Source organism: Engystomops pustulosus, chromosome 1, assembly GCF_040894005.1.
Source record: "Engystomops pustulosus chromosome 1, aEngPut4.maternal, whole genome shotgun sequence".
In the NCBI taxonomy this organism is placed as follows: Eukaryota; Metazoa; Chordata; class Amphibia; order Anura; family Leptodactylidae; genus Engystomops; species Engystomops pustulosus.
Genome location: NC_092411.1, coordinates 186495770 through 186518846, shown reverse-complemented (window position 1 = coordinate 186518846; position 23077 = coordinate 186495770). Strand labels below are relative to the sequence as shown.

Sequence of the window (23077 nt, the reverse complement as noted above, 5' to 3'; positions counted from 1 at the left end):
GATTACCTGTGGGTCGGTATTGGGTGATTAGGTCAGAGATATATGGAAGGGACACGTTGGGGATGGCTTAGAATGTCATGGTATAATATTTCATAATTTTCTAAATATTATTTCTAAATTCATTGTGCATGGCTAACTAGTGGAGAGACTAAAGAGGAATCAGTTTCCTATGCCTCTAAGAAAAAAAAGGGCTTTAAAACTATTCAAATTAACACCTATGAAGCCCGAATGCCCTCAGCTTCATATGCATAATTTTAAAAGCATTTTTTTAAAGCCAGGGCATAGGAAGCAAAGCAGATTCTCCTAGAGGGAACACACACTATTATGTCAGTGTGCTTGGTTTACAATCCTTCATCCTGGTGGTAAATGTCCTTTAAGAGACTTAGCTAGGAGACTACACAGAAGAAAACTGCAGTAGTCCAGGGGGGATGATGATGAAAGCATGTACTAGCAATTTCATAGACACCAGGTTAAGGAAGGATCAGATGTGGGATATATTTTTAGGTGGAGGTGGCTGGATGTTGTGAGGGCTTGGATGTGGGGATTAAAGGAAAATGTTGATTCAAATTTTACCCCAAGGCAGCAGACTTTGGAAGTGGGAAAAAGTGTAAATGTGTTTGATGGGGTAAAGCTTATGAATTTATGTTGTGTTGAGTTTTGAAATGCCAAAGAAGAAGAAGTGAAAAGGGGGATATGGCTGAAAAGTATTCTGGAGCTCTTCCTAGCTGAGAGGTGATACCTGAACCAGCCTATGAGTAGTATTAAAAGCCATGGGACTTAATGGGGTAGCCGGAGGTACAGTTGGAAAAAAGCAGTGGTCCAAGGAAAGAGTCTAGTGAGACACCACAAGGAAGGGTGAAGAGGAGTATATGAGTGATAGACACAGTGTTAAAGTCAAAGAATCTCTCAATTACCTTAAATGGCCTAAATAATAAGTACAATTCCCGTGGCTTTATATCTAATGGCAATCCACTAACGAACAGTGTCCTGACCTGTGAAAGACAAAAGAAAAATGAAAACAAGAAAAAAATTAATAAAAAGGCCTCCTGTATATCAATTAACATCAATCATTAAAAAAACTGCATATTTTTCAACACTGTATTCAAAGAAATTTTCCAACATATACAAGATAGCGGCTCAATGTCTCATTTCTGAATATCTAACAATGTGAATAGGGGATAAGTGGTCTTAGTGGGAAATTAGTAAATAGGGCAGGAAATGCCCTTTATGTGTGACCACTGTATTTACTGATACAAATAAAGTAAATGAAGTGGTGGCTCGCACAGTTAGCTGCCAGTGATTCTGCTGATATTCCAATACAGGCGGTCCCCTCCTTAAGGAAACCCGACTTACAGACGACCCCTAGTTAAAGACGAACCCCTCTGCCCCTATGACCTCTGGTGGTGCTCTCTGGATGCTTTACTATAGTCCTAGACTGCAATGATCAGCTGTAAGGTGTCTGTAATGAAGCTTTATTGATAATCCTTGGTCCTATTACAGCAAAAAAATGTGAAACTCCGAATGTCACTGGGGCAAAAAGAAAAAATTTGTCTAGAACTACAATGATAAAATATACAGTTTCGACTTACATACAAATTCAACTTAAGAACAAACCTCCGGACCCTATCTTGTACGTAACCTGGGGACTGCCTGTATATGTGTAACAAGCCTCAAGCTGAACTTTTTGAGTCTTTTAGAAACATAGAAAATTAATTTAGCCATAAACTCTGAATATCCGCAGCAATGCACCTACATTATACCCATTTGGATAGGTCCATGCTGTACGCACCACAGTTGGCAAAATAAACAGTCAAAGGTTACTGTGTTATAAGATAGTGCCACTCGGTAATACAACATCTCATTACATTTGATGAATGTAGTCTGATGTGTCACTGTGTGAGTTTACACAACATTCACTGCTCAACTGATATTTATGGCGCAAAAATCGATCCCATATTTTACTGCTGTTAATACACAATACTTATCATTACAATTCTACAAGAATATTGGCCCACGTGTAAAACATAGACACATAAATGTTAGATCAATATATTATTCTCCTGGGGAACCAATAGTAATGATGGTCACTTACACAATGAGGGAGATTTATCATTGCCTTTCTTTTACCGTAAATGTTAGTGAAAAAAAGGCACACATTTTTGCGAAGGGACTTTTTTGAGCATTTTTCTGCACTCGTGGTGCACTGTTTATATTGGAGCTCCAATTTTTGCTCTTTTGACTTTGTTTTTAAAAGTCGCATACTCCGCACAAGGCAGCAATGATAGACTAACAGGAACAGGTGCAATTTAACACAAGGAAAACTAACCTAAGACAAATTAGACTCAAAAACAAGACAAAAAGGGAACTAGACTGACAGGAAAGCGAGAAAGAGAAAAGATACATTTCCCCCAATGTATCTGTAGAATAAATCTACCTACAATGCCAGCAATCTATGAGGCCTTGCTAGGAAAACCTGCCTTTATTTTGAAAGAGAACCTATGTAGGTGCATTCTACTTTACAGACAACATGATAAAGAGCACGACGAGCATTGCAGATTACTATATAGTTTTTCTATAATTGATCAGCATTTGTAATTTATCTTTTCTTTTTCTATGCTTAGAAACAGTTATCTAGTTATGGTGAGGTTGTATCAGTGACAGACAACCATCTCTGTATGCAGAGCCATACATTGAGGACATAAGCCCATGTCTACTAAACACGTTTGGAGGATATATCAAGGCTTGTACTGGTGTTACCCCTCCCCCCTATTATTTAAGAAAATGCTTTCAAGGCAATATTGTCAGGATGCTGCACAGATTCTTTTGTGGCATAGAATAAGTCATAGGGAGGTTTTTGATGCAAATATTTTGATAACATTTTGTGGGCCAAAGTCAAGAACCTACAGGCAGGATAAGTATACTTTTGTTTTAGTAAACCATAAAACCAATTTAAGTAAGCAAGACATGCATATTGTATTGTTTGTAGACATAGGGGAAGTTCCGTGCGTCGGCATATGATAAAGTCCCACAGCCATGGCAGATACATCATGAGTCTTAGACCTCACAATGTATATGCAGGCCATGTTTTCTGGCGGACAAAAGAATGCCAGGAGTGCCCCATGCCGGTCCTCTCTGCAGGCAGCTGCACCCCTTCACAGCCCTCCACACCCACATGAAAGGTGGCAAAGTCGCCAATAAAAATTGCAATTTCTGTCAGTGTGCAAGAAATTGCAATTATTTCAGTGCTTCTACCCAGAAATTTCTGGCACTGATAAATCTCCCCAATTGCATTTTACTGAACAAACCAGTTAAAAACCATTAAGTTCATAAGATAAGAATCAATTCAACTGCTTTGTGAGAGAAATAAATGGTCCTTATACATAGAGGGAAAACAGACTTTTCTTTTGGCCTTTGCTTAGTCTAGAAGGTCACATACAGGTTTCTATAGCTCTACAAGATCAGGTGCATTCTTATCTCTCATCTCCTCCCCCCAAAAACTAACAAAACCTTTGAGCTGTGAATGGCATTTTTTTAAAGAATAAAAACACAACAGTCGTCTTGAGGAATGTTTCTAAATCTTTAAATCCTTCTATGTAATGATTAACTTTTATGGCGGCTACTCCTAATTTGAAGATGAAAGGAATAGAATAGGGAGCATATGGAGTGAGTGATTTTGGCAGGAGCTCAAGCTGTTAGTAATCTGGCAATGCAACCTGTTTTTGCCTCTAAAATCTTTTAGTTTACCTAAAACATGGAAGAACAGACCAAAAGAGCAATAATATTGAAATACAAAAATTGTATAAGTTATATCTATGTACTAACATACACAAAATTATAACAACATCACTACTGTGAAATAACTGCTCTGCTTAAAAGAAACCTGCCACCACAGGGCTTTTTTAAAATGGGGACAGCTTACAATAGACAGTAAACAGTTCTTCAGAAACATGTTTTAAATATTCCATATATGAATTGGTTACAGAAATATTGCATGATAAAGTTTACCTGGCTCCCTGCCAGCTCACCCACTGTAATCCCAGGGTTGTGCTTTTCAAAGGGATGACGTTCGGCTACTAGTTTGAATCCACCACCGGCCCACTGCTTATTATTATTCCCTCTCAAACCTCCTCCCAACTTCCACTTGTGACGTATGGTTAATCCTGACACACAAGTGTCCCTTTGCAGTTTGCATACTCCCGCACTGCCTTATAAGACAGGAAAGGTATGAATGCACAGTGAGCTCACTGTGCTTACCGGGATTAATCCTATGTGGAAGCTGGAATAGAGGGAGGTTGTCGCAGGGAGTTTGGGGGGAATAATAATGAGCTGGGGGGCGGGTCTAGAGCTGGATTAAAACTAGAAACAGGACCTCCGGGACTGAAGTGGGCAAGCTGGCAGGGAGCCAGGTAAATGTGACCATACAATATTTCTATAACCAATTCATATATGGAATATTTAAAAAAAATGCTTCAAATACATGGAGATGAATGATAAATGTACAAGCACAGGAGCATATTTGTCCCACTGTTTACTTCCTTCTAAAATCAACTTATAAAATAGTGCTAATGAGCCAAAAGGGGCTACCCTAGCCAGATCACACAGGGGCTAGTATAGTTGTTTTTAGAAGGTAGAAGGCCATGGATTTAAGAAGATTACCACAGTCAGAGTGCCTGGATCTATAAGTATTGATCAACGTTGAAGCAGCACTCCGTTTGGTTAAGTGAAGATATTTTTATTCTACCATAATTATGCAACATTTCGCCTTCTCCATAAAGCCATTATCAAGCATGATAAAATATCTTCACTTAACCAAACGGAGTGCTGATTCACTGTTGATCGATATTGCATCTTGGGGTTGTGTCGGACCCTGTGAGAAGACCTGCACCTGACCCTCTTACACACACAGTGCTGCTCCACATCTATTTCTTTTGATCTGCTGGATCTATAAGTAAGTGTTCCTGGTTTATCATGTTTAATTTTGATGGTAGATTTCCTTTACTATATTGGGTGAAATCAATAGTCTTTTAATGAAGACAAATTAAATTGACAACTTGAATAGATTGGAAGGATTATGTTCCTTTCTTCATTTTGCAAATTTATTTCTTATAATAATAATACAAGCCATTACTTTTTATGTTCAGGGTGAAAATATTTTAGGTCCAAAGAGACATTATTTGATTGATGAAAGAGTAGATATTTCATACCAGACATAATGGGGCAGATTTATCAAGCAGTCTGAATGTCAGAATATTTCCAGTTGCCCATGGCAACCAATCACAGCTCAGCTTTCATTTGACCAGTGCTCATGAATATTTTAAAGGGGAGCTGTGATTGGTTGCCATGGGCAATTGGAAATATTCTGACATTCAGACACTTGATAAATCTGCCCCAATAAGTTTTCAAAAACTGTTCATAGGGATTTTATTATTATACAATTAGTAAAATAAAAATCCTAACATCCCCTATTAGAACGCAAATAAAATAATCAAAAAGATGTTAGGTGTCGCCACTTTCCAAAATGTACTATTTATGAAAATATATTTTCATTAAATAATTATTACCAACAATGAAAAATAATAGAAAATAACATTCATATGTCTGAATCTCACCTTCTTTTGCCATTTTGCATCAAATAAAAATTTGTGTAGCCCCCAAAATGGAAGCAAATGGAAGCAATTTAAACATTAGCAAGTCCCACAAACAATTACACCTTACAAAAGGTCTGTATACCTAAGTATATTCTGTTGTAATGCAGAAAGCAAGCCCTTGCACAGCAAAATAAAAAAAAGTTCATATCTGTATATCATTTTCCTAACGTTCCAAGAAGCATATACAACACTGCAATTTTTTTTGTATCATTTTATTTTAATTGTAACCAATTACTTTATACACCAATTTCCAAACATACTGTTATATAAAATAGAAATTATTACTGAACTTTATTATTTTTAACATGTCAGTTCTGTAAATTGGATTAGTACCCTCAAGGCCAAAACAATCAGGTTCTTCTGAAATTATTGTCTGGTTTCTCTATTTTAGGTTCAATGGTCCTGTTACTGAAATTTCCTTCTATGCCATGCAAATGTTAAAAACTTTACATACAGCACACAAATTCGAAAGAGGAAATGAATCCATTACTAAAGGAAACACATATCTAAAATATGTAAAGTTTTTCACTAGTATTATTAAAGGAAATTAACCACATGGATGTATTGGTTTTTTTAACCTAAGCATACTTACTAACTGCCCTTAGAACTGTATCTGTTCTTTGTTTAGTTGTTAATAGCTAATTTTTTTGTGAGAAAGGACTTAAAAATATGTGAAGCATCTTATTTATAGATAGGCAGTAACCAGCTCTCTGGCAGGTAGGTGTAAGCACCAAAGGAGGGCATGAATATTTAGCAACTGATTGAGCCAAAAGGGGCTTATGTTGCTTACACATGAGCCCCCGAGGCTCATTTGCATATTTTTAAAAGTTCTTTTTCCCAGGGTATGCTTTGGTTAAAACCAATAAATCATGTTTATTTCCTTTAATGTATTGTTAAGATTAAAAACATCTACCTGATTCATAATTATATTAGGCATAGCAGATTTAAGCTATCAAGCTAATACTCTATTGACATTTTTCCAAATGACAGCAAGAATGCTAAACACTTTGCATATTCTTATTTTAGAATTATTAAAAGTGATTGTCCAGGTTTGCAACCAGAAGCAAGAGTTTCTTTCATGCAAGTAAATACTACTTACAAAATTAACAAACATTTCATGTAGTTTATTTCTATATGTAAAGCGTTAACAGTCCTCTTTAAAAGATTAAGGTCATGTATTTCAAAATCATTTTCCATAAAGATAAGCAAAAACTTCAGCTTAAATGAAGAAGATAACAATCAATTTCATATCCAGTTGAAGAAAAAAGGCTTTCTTATCCCAAGAAAAAAAAATACTTTCCATGACAGCTTTATTTCACAGAATCTAATAAAACACAATGCATAATGGAAATATTAACCTGTCCAAGGGATTCATATTGCAAATGTACCAAACATATTGCAAAACCTTAGACTTAAGAGTCATACAAAAAGGATATTCATTGCCAAGATACTCATAAAATGTGTTCAGCACTTATGTGCTACCTCCTTTCTAAAATACATATACTGCTTTATTTAGCACTCTATGAGTAAGTCTATACATTGCCTATACATGGTTAACACTTTATCAACCTGAGATGGAAAAGTTTGTAATGGTGTTGTTAATGCTAACCTTTCAAAAGGAATGTCATTTTTTGCTGGTGACAGGTTCCAGGAGCCTATGTTATGCTGATTCTAAAATTCTGAATCATTTCAGTACTTTATAAACTGTATTTCACATTAACTTGGCGGGACAGCCCCCTCTTCCATTCTTCTTTTCCTCCACACCATCCCCCTCCTTCCTTTGCTTCTTCAATGCACATGACAGGAAGGGGGGAGGAAGGAGCTGGATTAGTGAGGAGAAGAGGAAGAACGCATGAGGAGAATGACACAAACTTCACACAATAATAAAGCACTGTTTATACGGAGATACATTGCAATACCATTCATTTATATAAATCTACAAAAAGTATGGGTGTTTTTAAATGGAAAGAATAGAAGTCCATTTCCTACAATGTTAGATAACAGGGCACGCAGGCTGGAACAAACATGTGCAGTACAGAAGGGTGATTATACCTGGCTATAATGCCATTTAAAAATCGCTGTACTTTTTGTAGGTTTATATTAATGACATTCCTTGTGACAGGTTCACTTTAAAGATGTATGAAAAGTCTAGGGAACTATCAGTAGGGATATTAGTGATTGCTGAGCAACCTTTCATAAAACCGACTTGTGAGGGGTGGATTAAACACAGAAGTGTGAATTAAAGTCTGCCTGACCTAACCGTATATAACATTTTTAAGTCCACATTAATTAATAAGGTCAGCCTATAGTTTTTAGCACAGTGGAGGAAACTGGTTTAGCTGAGTTTTTTGCCTAGGGTTAGGAAGTAAGAGTTCTCCATAAGAGAGACTTTGTCAATTATGGTCACCTTGCAGGTGTTTGCAGACTTGCAGCCATTGCTGTTCCAGTAGGGGATTATGGGTAATATGCAAATATGTTTTCCAGGATAGGATCAGGAAAATAATGTCTCTTTATGCTTCTGAAACCTTTCTTTAGCGAAAATGAGGTCCCTGACGACAGGTTCCCTTTAATAATATTACCCTACTCTCTCAATCTCTCTCCTCCTCCTAAATAGAATATGGAAATTCCACCCCCTGGAGAAAAAAAAGCTATGGAACTTCATTAAAGAAACATGAGAGATCACAGTAAACACCTATGGGCCGAACGACCAAATGGACATCTCACTGTCAATAGAGCCTGTTGTTAAAAATTTGAATCCCACCCCTGCACACAAGCACTGCTTACATGTAGCATCTGCCTGGTAAGGTGTGTGTGGGGAATTGCTGTGACAGCAGGACTGCTGGCTGATAAGATGCTTGGGTGTACCAGAGCTCTACATGCTTCCGCTTATGACGGGACCGGAACCAATAGTTATTTCTTTACATTTTTTACCTACTACAACCCTTGTTGTAACTGGATCTGTTCAAACTCCTTCAAAATAAAGCAAAAGCATTTTGCTAAAGCAGTTTCAATTTACTTTAAAAGTTCAGAATTTACTGCAACAATGCATCATAATCCTCTTGATCAATTCCAAACAGCTATGCTCAGGACAGGAGCTTTTAGGAATTTCTAGTAAATTGAATTAAAATAAAAAGGGTTTTATAGGGGCCAGTAACATAAAATGGTACTTAGTGCTTCCTCTCCCTGGCTGCTCCAGTACTAGGGGCTAGAGTTGGAGATATGAATAGAGATGACCAGACCCAACGCTCAAGTTCAAGTTTGACCCAAACATATTGCTGGATTGGCGGCAGAAGAGTCAATCCAGAAAATGGACTCTCCTAATAACTTGCCATGTCTATGATTGGCCAGCCAGGTAGAAGGGCCAGCCAGGCCATTTATCTTAGAATTTTATCCTTTATTTCTTGGGCACAAATATATGATTTGAAATATTTGTGCCTGATTTGCCACTTTTTCACTTGCCTAGCAAAACTAGCAGCGCATGAATTTTTCAATGTTTCATCTGATATATTTTAAAAATCCAGATGTGAATTTACAAAAAAGTCACAATTTTGGCGCAAAGCAAGGTTAAAAAGTTGCAAATAAGCTCCAGTCCTGACCATGCAAAGGAAAAACTTTAAAAGAAGTTGAAGAGTTTGAGACTTTTGTGTGACTTTTTAATAAAAAGTTGCAAAAACCCTATAGCCAAAGCTGCCTGATAGATCAACCTCTAAGATAAATCAAACAAGTCCAAAAGTCGGAAAAAACCAAAGACATGCACAAAAGTCCTGACTAAAGCTAAATGACCCCAAATATATGGCTAGTTGCTGCAGGCGTTTATTTGCCGGATTGGCTGTTCAGATGCCATTCCAACAATATGTCCGGGTCAAGAGGCCAAATCTCAACGTCAAACCCAAACTTGAATTTCGGGACTGCTTATCTCTAGCTGTGACCCATCTCTGTGATGGCTTTAGCTGCCAGTCCTTCTGTTTCCTGTTGTGTTGGAAACACTCAACCAGTGCAATGCAGGGTCGATAGGGAGCAGTATGTACGTTTTTATTTTGTTACTGATCCCATGTACGGCCGTTTAAAATATAATTTAAATGTGTTATATTTTTATCACATGAGGAACCCAACCGTACAAACATATATGTAAATTTCATAATTACAGCATGAAAACTAAGCATATTTGGTCATCTTGGAGGAACACAATGTGGAAACAATTCATATTTTTGTCTGGTTGCCCTGGATATTGCATAATAAAGCAAAGCTTTCAGGTTTATTTTAATCATGTTTTAGTTGGGCTAGGTCATTGAACTGATTGAGCCGGTGATTATGGTATGCCCCCTATATTGTAATTAGCTTCTGTCAGCAGATTTTAATAAGCTGGCAGCATTTCCAGGAAGAGCTCTAAAGCTGTGTGAACACCGGAAATTTAACTCTTGCACAACTGTACATGAGAACTTTATACCATACCATGTTTTCCTAATCATAATTAAAGTGAAGAAAATCTGGTTTCCTTGCCATTGTTTTCTACATCTATAAGGCACAATCACTCTCCTATCAACAATAACCACTTTACAGTAAACACCTTTGTTGTCACCGCCATCTGTTGCCATGGTAGCTACAGCTTACAATAATAAAGTAACACAATGAAACCTAAGATTATAGAATTTGAAAGGCACTATGATAAAATAAGTATCAAACTTGCAGTTATAGATAATGTTGGTAGAAGTTCTATTTGGATAGTATTTTTCCTGATATAACATCATTATCAGAAACACAGTGTGACAAAGAAGCAGATTTCTATGTGAAAGTCATATGGACAGGCCTGGACTGTACCACATTTACAGGAAAGGGAAGATCTCTCCTAAAGGGGTATTCTTATGAACACAAAATTCTTAATTACATTCAGAATAGAAAAACCTCTCTGCATAATTTCTAATAAATGTAAGTATCTATCAAAAAGGAAAATACCATATATACTCGAGTATAAGCCTATTTTTTCAGCACAAAAAATGTGCTGAAAACCCAAACTCGGCTTATACTCGAGTAAAAAAATATAGGTTTTAGCAGGTTTTTGTGGTAAAATTAGGGGCCTCGGCTTATACTTGGGCCGGCTTATACTCAAGTATATACGGTACATATTTTTCTTCTCTGCAGCAAGTGACTGCTCATTTAGACCACAGATCAGAATCTTACACTGAGCTGATGCAGGGATAGGAGTGAAAGCAGCAAAATAACTGAGTAAAATTGTTAAGATCACTAAGGGATTAAGATTTGAGAACTTTCTTTCATGGACAAACCCCTTTAAGGAGATTGCCTTTGCAGGTGTATAGATGCTTAAAGGCCATTCATGTTCTGCTGGGAGTTCTTTACAGGGCACACTTGAAATTGTGAATCATTGCCCTCAATGTTCTAAGGACTTATTTAAGTGTATCTATTTGTAGCAGGAGTGATAGTGGCATTTTCTACTAATTGGGCCACATGTGCAGTTTGCCTGTGGAGTGTGCCAGATTGATCAAAACTGTTGCACAGTCTTCATAAATCCGGCGCGCCCTGCACTGCTCTGGAGTGTGCACCCTTTTTTGTTTTTATACAGTTTGTTCATGCTGTATAAATGTGGTGCAGACAGAATTCTGGTGCAGGTCAGTAATAAATGTTGCACAAAGTCCGACTAAACACTAACACTGCCCTTTAGGTGGACATTTTTCTGTCTTGTTGGACAAACTGCAGCCGCGACACAAAACTGGTGGAGACACTTTATAAATACATGTGCGAGCAGTTTGCATGTTCTTTTAATTGTAAAGTCAGACAGAAAACTGGTGCAGACACTTTATAAATACATGTATAAGCAGTTTCCACGTTCTTTTCAGTGTAAAGTTAGACAGAAAACTGCTGCAAACACTTTAATAAATGTGACCCATTGTTATTTTTCTCCCAATAGATCAATACATGACTTACAAGAAGCCCAACATAATAGCCAAACCATTAAAGGAAACCTTCCACTTCTGAAGGTAGGTATGAGATGTAAACACCGGGCACCAGCTCAGGGTGAGCTGGTGCCGGAGCTTACCTTAGCTAGTGTTTTAAACCGCTGTATCGTGGTCTAAACACATTTTGATTTACAGCCCCGAGGTAGCTTCGGCGCCACGCGCCTCCGTGCGCGCGCGCGCCTCCATAGGAAGTGCCAGAGGCGTCACGCGCGCACGGCCGCGTGCAGCGCCGAAGCTACCTCGGGGCTGTAAATCAAAATGTGTTTAAACCGCGATATAGCGGTTTAAAACACTAGCTAAGGTAAGCTCCGGCACCAACTCACCATGAGCTGGTGCCCGGTGTTTACATCTCATACCTACCTTCAGAAGTGGTAGGTTTCCTTTAAGTCTCACTGCTGTTTGATAATCCTTGTTCCGCAATAGTGCAGTGTAGGGAACCGGTTTCACTAGTTGATAGGCCATAGACATGGTAAAGGAATATCTTTCCATAAGGAGAGCGTCTTTGTAGATCACTTTTGTGGGCATGTAGAGTCTTAAAGATTATGCATTCTCTGCTGAGAATTCTGGGTAACACTGAATGATAAATCTGGGACAATTAAAGAGTGTCTTGCTCAAATTTCAATCTCCTATGAGTGAGTTTAGTTTAAGACAGAAAACCTAAAAATAAATCATGTCCCTTTTGCCTTTGGCTGTTTTAAAACTGTCTAAAACCTTAAACAAATTCCCCTGTAGCTGTAAGGGTGGTTTCACATTGGCGTTTTTTTCCACACCAGTGATTTCTCACTGACATCAGTGAAAAATCAGTGAAGCCAGGAACAGAAAACTAATTTGTATGTGTCCATTAACCAAAATGGGTTCAGTGAAAAATACGCCCATGTGAAACCACCCTAAGAGAAATATATTACTACCACATATATTTTTTAGCCATAGGAAAAACATTTCTAATAATAACATATTTTCAATGAATTGCTTATAAAATCACTAACATGAAATGAACATTAATGTTTTCTCTTTTGTCAAGATTTCTGCACGCTGGTCCTTGTAGGGAATGCATAAACCACCATATTGTGCTTTAAAGAGGACAGATATAATGCCTCTCCCATTGCGTCTGATAAAGGGTTTAGCCAGTTGAGATGGCAAGTTATGTGCCCCAGGTTCTGGATGCCATGGGGAAAAAGGCACTAACACTGAATCCAATGGAGCATATTTTTATTGACTCAAACATGTGACAAAATAAAAACCTTTGATCAGAAATCAACAGAAAACCAGGATGAAATTTGAATAGTTACTGTATTATTGATTAGTGTAAATTGACAGTAATATGATTTCATATAAGAGGCCTTATAGTAACAATCTGTAGAAATAACGGATACAAATTCTAGTTGAATGGACTAAATTTCAATTACGGTCACGCACGAGTGCTGAATTTCTGACTGTTTGTGGTAGAACCCCCACTGTTACACTAATCATCTGGGGAGTTCATAAAAAAGTACTAAACTCCAAATTGAATCCTGGATGCATTCCATGTGTGTCTAGACCTAGAGTTACATGTGAGTAAAAGAGCATTTGCCAATTGTGCCATCTCAAGTTTCTACAAAACAAATCCCTTGATTTTTTAATATGCCTTATATTAACCACAGTTACTGGTTCTTACTGTGCTTCAGGAATGAGGAAACACTTTGTTTTTCCAATACTCTGCATTTGTCAACTACAAGTGTTGGCTATTAAAATTTGTATTAGGGGTTTATTGTGGTATCCATTATTTTACTCTTCACTTTACCACATTAAGTCCCCTCAAGCACGAGGGACTACATATGACTGCTACATCTGCACCCCCTATGGCTACCACTCTGCCATAAAATATCCAGCCACATCAGGCAGCACAGTTATTTAAAACATTTTTTAGTGATTATGACTATGGTAATCTACTTATATTTGTTATTCATGGCAACTTTAAAAATTATGCTAATGAGCCTTAAGAGTGCTGAAGGCATTAGCAGAGCCCCTCAGTGCGGCAGTGTCACAGGCTGCTATAATGATCAGGAAAAGTTCTCCTTATGGTGACTTTACCAATTAAGACAGCCTTGTAGTCATGTTGAGACTTATAGCCATTGGGGCTGCTACAATGAAGAGAACATATCTCACTCTCCCCTGCTCTCTCTCTCCTCCCTTTGTCTGTGTAATTTAGCAACAGCAGAAAATGTGAGACCTGCTCTACTCATTGTAACAGACTGTGAAGCTACCGAACTGAGAAGCATGGAAACATGCACCAGTCCTTCAGGCTGATTATCATAACTTTGAAAGTTGATTTTAAAAGATAGAGCATTGGTTAATACATATAAGAAAATTACTGCTGTCAAGGTGCCTGGATCTATGAGTAAGCGCCCTTGGTATCCCATGCTTGATTTTGATGGTAGATTTTCTTTAGAGCTACATATGTATATATATGTATATATGTATGTATATCCTAGTTACATATCCATGAACCTCAATACCCAAAGGATTTGCAACAAATTATTCTAAATGACCCTTTATCCGGATAGAGCTGAAATATGACAGCTTTGAAGACTGTGTATTGCTCTGCAGACTTACTGCATTGATGCTGTGTTGTAGCATTGGTGGTATAAATGCTATCAGTTAATAGACAGACGTGCCTGCACCTGTGCCAAACTTGTATTAATAAACCATCCGATGGAGATGAAAATGCAACAGAAACCTCTTTAAGTAGTAAATTAAGACTGTAAGATAAAGACAGTGAATGTAATCTCTTACTACTCCTACCAATGTAACACTGACGTTACAAACAACTGTAAGTATGTTACGAAACACTTTCCTGAACCAGTAAAAATTCTACTAGTTTTTTAAGAAAGTTTTGCATGTTGGAAGAAAATGTAAAACAGATGGTTCCATTTATTTAACAAAAGATTTTCTTGAGTCTTGTAAACTAAGGTGTTTAGTGTCTACTTATAGAACAGGAGCTGCACGCAACAAAGTGAATTCAGGGTTACAAAAAATTAAAGTGAATTCAGGTCTCTCTTGAGTGAATTGCAGCAAAAACCATGGTGATTATTTAAGACAGTGAGGTGAGCTGCAAATTCTCCTCTAATAAGGAGATTGTGTAATCTGCCCCCAGTAGTATACAGCCAGCTGAGCCTGTCCCCAGTAGTATACAGCCAGCCCAGCCTGCCCCCTGTAGTATACAGTAAGCCCAGCCTGCCCCCAGTAGTATACAGCCAGCTCAGCCTGCCCCCAGTAGTATACAGCCAGCCCAGCCTGCCCCCTGTAGTATACAGCCAGCCCAGCCTGCACCCAGTAGTATACAGCCAGCCCAGCACGCCCCCAGTAGTATACAGCCAGCCCTACCTGCCCCCAGTAGTATATAGCCAGCTCCCTATAGTACACAGCCAGCTGACCTGCCCCCTGTAGTATACAGCCAGCCCAGCCTGCCCCGCATAGTATACAGCCAGCCCAGCACTAATATATATAATATATATATATATATAATATATATATATATAATATATATATATATATATATATATATATATATATATATATATATATATATATATACACACACACACACACATATATATACACATATATACATACTCACCCTCCGGTGGCCTCATGTTTCTTCCCAGATGGCAGAAGCATACTATGACGCGGCCGTTGCTGACATTGTACTATGCGCCGGCCTGGAAGAAACAGGGCCGCGCCCTGCATGGAAGAAACAGGGCCACGCCCTGCAGGCTGATACAGAAGAAAGAAGACCGGCGCGGAAGACAGAAGAGGAGCTGCGCTGACATCGGGGGAGTAGCGCTGCACATCCGGGCCACCGGAGGGTGAGTATATACGTTTTTTTTTTTAGTACTGGGCTCATGTGTTGACTCGTGTATAAGCCGAGTTGAGGATTTTCAGCACATTTTTTGTTCCGAAAAACTCGGCTTATACACGAGTATATACGGTAAATGACAATCTTCTTCACTGGTTCATAGTGACATATGAAGATACAGCTGTATATACTGTGCTAGTACCTTAGAAGTGTGAAAGAACAGCAGGGAAAACAACGCATTATGGTCCACATTTATCAAAAACAGTACAATGCACTAGGTGCAGTTTGCCCTTGAAGTGTGCAGATTCATGAATCGTGGTACAATTTCTTCATGAATCTGGTGCTCCCTGCACTGCTCAGATAGAGTGCACCAATTTACAGCCTAACCTAAATTCTGCACTAATTCAGAATTTTTTAAATTGAAAGAAACAGGAAATAAAAAGAAAAAAGCCTATAAATGTCAAGGGGTTAAAATGCCACATGATAAAACCACATGATAAAAAATTTACAAAATGGATTCATTCTCTGGGATAATGTGTTTGTGGTACCTGAGGCCTCATTCACACATGGGATTTTGGTTGTGTTTTGAAATTAAATCCAAAGGCTTCACCGGTGATCACATATTTAGGTTACATTACGTTTCCAATGCGTTAACCAAATGCAATATTACCTCAACAGGTGGAGCCTTTGGATTGCAACTGAAACACCACATGTGAACGTTCCCTCAGGGGTTCTGCAAATGTCTGTCGTGCAAAAATTTGATGGATCCCTTCTGCACCCATGTGCACAGACAGCAAAGCAGGTTACATCCACATGTGGGTTGTCCTCAGAAAAAACTGCACAATATATTCGTGGATGCATTTTCTACTTTTATTCAGCTTGACTGGGTAAATTTTAGGGCTAAGTGAACATATTAATGATAAAGGTTTGATAAAGTGACACATACAAATTTCTAAAAATAGGCCTTGGTCATCAAGGTGCAATTGAGCTTGGTCACTAAGGGGTTAATATAGGGCAGGCAACACACTTCTTTTGGACACTGCATGATAAATGTGACGCACGGTCCTAACTGTGCAGCGGAACGGCCCTATCAGTGCAGAAATGTGTAATGTGTGGGGTATAGTGCAGCAATGACACAAAGAGCCACGTGCGACACATATGTGGCGCAACACTTCTTAAATACATTGGCAAGCAGTTTGCCCATAAAAAGTCCAACAGAAAACTGGCACAGGGGCTTTAGTGAATCTGGGCCATTGTGTGTGACAGATACCTCAAACAATGATATTTATAACATTTTTTTATGATTATTGAATTCCGATTACCCAATTATTGCATTATCATCAATAATATCACTGTACTGATTTTGAAATCTCATTTCACTGTGTGTACGTGTAAGTGCACTAAGTATACAATGGGGCATATTTATCAGGACATGCCGTGGCACAGAGGCCCTGAAATAATCGCAAATGCTAGTGACTAATTGCCCGAATCCGCCACCTTCACGCCAGTGGGATAGCATGGGGCGTTACTGTCCCTGAACTGGAGCATTAGCTGCCGCCAGCGACTTTTCACATGTGAAAAGTTGCCGGCTGCGCTTATTTCTACGCCAGGCCCTGCGTGACTTTGCATTGCCCTGTTTTCATTACTGTATAGTAACTTATAGAAACATCCTTTATAAGATTAGTGCAAACTTCACTATGTTCCTTTTGCCTGTGGAGTGTGCAGAATACACCAGATACATCAAAACTGGCGCAGGGTCTTCATTAACGGGCTTCCCCTGCACTGCTCTGGTGCACTTTGCTCATGCAGCAGAATTGTGGCGCAGACAGAATTGGGCGTATGACAGTAATAAATGTGGCGCAAACTCCGACTAAGCACTAACACTCCCCATTTATGTGCACATTTCTTCTGTTTTGTTGGACACAGAGCAGCCACGGCCCAAAGCTACACTTTACACTTTACAAATACATGTGCAAGTCAGACAGAAAACCGTCCCAAACGCTTTAATAAATGTGGGTTAATGTTTTCACATTGGCTTGCTATTTTACATATGCGTTGTCCGTAGAAAAATTATGAAACCTGTTGTATTTTTTTTAATGGATGCGGATCATGGAAGCCCATAGAAGTCTACGGGTGCACAAAAAATAAATAAATAAAAGTTAGGTTTTTTTCTCACTGAGTGGATGAGAAACCAGTTGTTATGTTTTCAAACCAATGTTAAACCTTTTTGCGGATGCAGAGACAAAATGGAAGCAAAACGGAGACAAGCTGTGTAGTATATAAGTTATATGTTGTAGGTACAAAGACCTCACCCGGCACATCCATTAAATTGACACAACCACAGTGTGAGAGCAGCCTTACTTCAATTGTTGCATCTAAAAGAATTTTAATTGTTTGCAGGGCACCAAAATGTGAAAAATATATTGCAATTACAGACTAGTGTTATTATCATCAAGAAGGAACAGACATCCACGCCAGGTCGGAGTGCCTTTGGTAACGTTTCAAGTGTTTGGCACTGAAATAAGAAAAAGGTATTTTATGATGAAATTAAAACCATGTTCCTCCAAGATCACAGTGCACTCCAGTGCTAAGATATATTGAGATGTGCTAAATGTATTAGCTGTATTAAATTGAAGATGTCAAAAGAAAATTGCTGTTTTTAACCATGTTTATGTGTTGAACATATTTTTCAAGAATTTGTGATTATTTTTTTCAATATTTATATGTCTATAGTTAATAAAAAGTACTATGTCCTGCAATTCGCACCCTAGACTGACACTTGGTAATTCTGCAGGGTAAGGCTACATTCACACTACCGGCAATGGGTGCACGGCACCATACTGGAGAAACCACACGGACATGTCCCATCTTTCCCTGGAATATGGCACCATGCCCCATGTTTCTCTATGTAGAGCGCCGCTCACCTCCTCCTCCTCTCCCCGGTGTCGACGTGTACCCGCCGTGCTACAGTACGGCAGGCACACGTTAGTGTCAATATAGCCTGATTCTGTACAGCTGTCATTTCATTTCCATCAAAACCAGATGGAATTACAATAGAAGCTAAAACCTATATTAAAAATACCACCATTACACCTCCTATCACAGAGGAGGTCTAGATTCCCTTCATAAACTAAAACCATGCCACTCCAGAGCATTGATACCTATGGCAATGAGGCTGCTGTAAATACTGGACTAGAGCTCAAGCAAGATGGCAGTCCCCATAATTATGTCAAGAACGAAAAGATAAAAATTCACAGGAAATTAAACCAGATCAGGAAAAAGTTCAAAAGAGCCAAAATGACTGCACATTCCCTGAAAAATGACTGCACATGACTGCAATAAAGAAATGTTGACCACTGGATGAGAGCCTAAAGATACCTTTCCTAGACACCCATGATGGAATAGCCCTGTGATGTACTATTTGACTGTATGGACCTGCACTTCTTCATAGTATACTGTAAATTACTTAGTTCATGTTCTTCATGAATGCTACACTTCTGTGCCTGTAATTATTTGTGGGACATTATATATTGAGGACAAATAAGAAGCCCTCTGCCTTGATGAACATGTAAGAAGATTGGCCTCGCTGAAGCACAGAGAACAAGGTCTTCTTTCATGCTGTTCCATGCACAATCTCATAATGTACCTTGTTCCTTTACTGGGAAATTAAAATTTGTAGAATGAATCTAGTGGTTAATATATTAAAGATTGAAATGGACTGTTGAGATAGCAATAAGCAGGTTTCTTAGTCATGTATGAAAAATATGTGTATATCATGAGCTACGAAATGGGTAGTCTACTTTAGAAAATCCAGGATCCTGTTTGGTAATTTTGAGTGAGTGTAAAGGGCTCCTGTCCTAAGAAAACTTTAGTTGAAATTGCAAAGATGTGCGGCATGTACACTCACCGGCCACTTTATTAGGTACACCTGTCCAACTGCGCGTTAACACTTAATTTCTAATCAGCCAATCACATAGCAGCAACTCAGTGCATTTAGGCATGTAGACATGGTCAAGACAATCTCCTGCAGTTCAAACCGAGCATCAGTATGGGGAAGAAAGGTGATTTGAGTGCCTTTGAACGTGGCATGGTTGTTGGTGCCAGAAGGGCTGGTCTGAGTATTTCAGAAACTGCTGATCTACTGGGATTTTCACGCACAACCATCTCTAGGGTTTACAGAGAATGGTCTGAAATGAAAAAATATCCAGTGAGCGGCAGTTCTGTGGGCGGAAATTCCTTGTTGATGCCAGAGGTCAGAGGAGAATGGGCAGACTGGTTCGAGCTGATAGAAAGGCAACAGTGACTCAAATCGCCACCCGTTACAACCAAGTTAGGCAGAAGAGCATCTCTGAACGCACAGTACGTCGAACTTTGAGGCAGATGGGCTACAGCAGCAGAAGACCACACCGGGTGCCTCTCCTTTCAGCTAAATACAAGAAACTGAGGCTACAATTTGCACAAGCTCGTCGAAATTGGACAGTAGAAGATTGGAAAAACGTTGCCTGGTCTGATGAGTCTCGATTTCTGCTGCGACATTTGGATGGTAGGGTCAGAATTTGGCGTCAACAACATGAAAGCATGGATCCATCCTGCCTCGTATCAACGGTTCAGGCTGGTGGTGGTGGTGTCATGGTGTGGGGAATATTTTCTTGGCACTCTTTGGGCCCCTTGGTACCAATTGAGCATCGTTGCAACGCCACAGACTACCTGAGTATTGTTGCTGACCATGTCCATCCCTTTATGACCACAATGTACCCAACATCTGATGGCTACTTTCAGCAGGATAATGCGCCATGTCATAAAGCTGGAATCATCTCAGACTGGTTTCTTGAACATGACAATGAGTTCACTGTACTCAAATGGCCTCCACAGTCACCAGATCTCAATCCAATAGAGCATCTTTGGGATGTGGTGGAACGGGAGATTCGCATCATGGATGTGCAGCCGACAAATCTGCGGCAACTGTGTGATGCCATCATGTCAATATGGACCAAAATCTCTGAGGAATGCTTCCAGCACCTTGTTGAATCTATGCCACGAAGAATTGAGGCAGTTCTGAAGGCAAAAGGGGGTCCAACCCGTTACTAGCATGGTGTACCTAATAAAGTGGCCGGTGAGTGTAGTTAATGGCAGAATATAAAGGAAACAATTTTCTCTTTTCTATTTGAAAATTTAGCATATTTTTAGTTACATATATTTGCCATTGACATTCATTGTAAGATACAAAGACTGGGGTACATTTATTAATAAATAGAAATAGAACTCCCTATCCTGCTTTTACCTGCTCTAATTGTGCACCAAAAACAGTGCCACAAAATGATTCAGAAAAATAGAAGAGCCAGAAAAGTGTCAGATACACAAGGGGTGCCACAATTTTGCATCCAAAAAAGAGCAAGTTGTGAGTGTCGGAAAAGCACCAATATTGTGGCCTTACCTCTTCAAAATAAGGCGCATCAATGGAAAAACATATTGGGGGATATTTTCAGGACCTCTGCGCACCCTCTTGCTAGCTTTTGCGATTATTTTCCCCAATCCGCCACCTTCAAGGAGGGGGGGCGGGCGGCCAAGCAGAGGGCGCGGCCGGACGGGAGTGGGCCGGCGCAGGGCGTTACTGCCCCCGCGTCTGCGCACTCGCTGCTGCCCACGACTTTTCATACATGAAAAGTCGCCGGCTGCGTTTTTTTCTACGTCAGGCCCTGCCTGGCGTAGGATAAACGCTGTGCTGCTGGCAGCCCGATACATCAAGAGGAAGAAGCCTCTTGATGTATCGGGCTGCGAATTTGCAGCGGCGGGGCTATCATACGCTGGCGCACGAGCGCCAACTTATGATAAATATCCCCCATTTCCTCCATTTTTCCGTTTGAAAGGCAATAATAAATGTCCCCCACTGTGTGCTGAGTGATCTCATTCACGATGTCTAATATGTTTAGCATATGTAGAATCAGAACTATCCAGGTACTATCCCCGACACAATCCTTGGAAATAGATTATGGCAGAAAGCTGGATGACTGTAAAAAAAGCCCTGACTGCTCTACCTTTTTCTGCGGATAACTTGTTCACACTTTTAACAGGTAGATGTCTAAAATGACTGTGCACACTGTAGTTTCAGAACTCAGAAACTGACATGATCTGCTATGGATTCTCACAATGTAAAAGCAGAAATCTTGAGAATCAGCAGCAGGATCCACATAAAAATATATACCGGTAGGTCATTCACATCTAATACATGTATGTGCACAGAGCCAAATTCTATTACAATTGCCAATAACACTTGAAAATATGATAGATATGTGATCTCCAGACACAGAAGTACACAGTGTTCTTTTAATCCTACTAAGACGTTTAATGACCTAGCAACTTATTATGGAATTAATGCTTATTATCTAGAGTTAATTTTTATCTAAACTTCTGCAATGTTTTGCTTCAACCTCAGTTCCAAGTTTCCCTTTTAAACTACAGAAACCAAAGATTGAAGACGTAGCAGATGTTTGAAGAAGAACACAGTGATCTCAAGACAGGGCAAACAACGATTCTGGATAAACTTCTTGTGGTTAATAAGTCTGACCTTTTCCATGTCCAAGAGGTAACTCAATAAACAAGGAATCAGTTTAGAACACAGTAAGGGGTGGTTTATGCCTTTTTATGGTAACATAACATCTATATATGTACCGTATATTACCAATAAAGTATGATATTGGTGTGAGGTCTATGCATAACTGAAAAGAGTTGTATCGCTCAGCCATATCCATGGTGCTGGTTTTCAGCTGCCATTGAAAGCGGATGAATGGAAGTGGGGGAACTGGACTGTTCTTCAGTGAGTGCTTCTTTCCCTTTGTTTGTAACCAGTGGGGATCTCTGCTTCTGTACCCCAGGGGTGAATCTAAAGTCTCTGATATTTGATTTGAGCTACTGAATGGCAACCCCCTCTGCCCCATCCAGTAGTAATTTAGCAGGATTTTTTTTTAAGTAAGTGGGTTCTCCATGTAGTGTCTCACATGTATCCTCAAATAAGGTGTAAAGAGATGCTATTTTTAGGATTCAGTTCCTGCTTTATAGCAGGTGACTGTGCCCCTGATGCTGCCCTCCATCTTGCTGCAGGTGTTGCTGCCACAGGCAAGAAGCGCAACTCTCCTCATGGATGGTGTACCCGTGTACCCCAACAAACAAAATGTCTAACAATTTGCTGACACAAGTAGGTAGATATTGTAACCAAAATAAACTCTAAAATCAATAAACAGTGGTCTGATATGGAGAAAACAAACTGTCCTACTCCTGAAGTCTGTCAAAATGCAGGCTTAATAACTGATTCAAGTGATGTTCCAGCTGGACTTTATTACAAGTTTGACTAGTATGTTGTTCATAAGTATAAATAAACTTTAGACTGATGTAAGTTAAAATTGTGAACTTACTAGTACTTATGTTTATTACCTAGAAGGGCTCTGGGGGAGATACCAGAGCCTCTCTGTGCTCTGGCTTCACACTTTGTTTCACTGTCTTGTGCTTCCCCTCTGTTCCCTCAGTATCACCCCCCCCTTCCTCTGCATGAGGTATCCTTACAGTATATATCGCATAAACCGTATAGTATATACAGCCATATTAAATATACTGTATAGTGTGGCTTT

The 23077-nt window shown here is 39.3% G+C and overlaps 1 protein-coding gene and 1 long non-coding RNA gene across 3 annotated transcripts in view; one reads left to right on the top strand and one right to left on the bottom strand.

Annotated features, from left to right (window-relative positions):
- Positions 1-23077, bottom strand: part of RBPMS (RNA binding protein, mRNA processing factor) — a 123631-nt gene that overhangs the window by 67984 nt on the left and 32570 nt on the right. For both annotated transcript variants that reach the window (XM_072115120.1, XM_072115130.1), the window contains exon 2: positions 915-992. In XM_072115120.1, the coding sequence (XP_071971221.1) occupies positions 915-992 (78 nt within the window). The remainder of the gene's footprint in view (positions 1-914; positions 993-23077) is intronic.
- Positions 10489-21996, top strand: LOC140099875 (uncharacterized). The gene is made up of 3 exons (XR_011850088.1): positions 10489-10574; positions 17856-17986; positions 21915-21996. It is a non-coding gene; the product is annotated as an uncharacterized lncRNA (long non-coding RNA).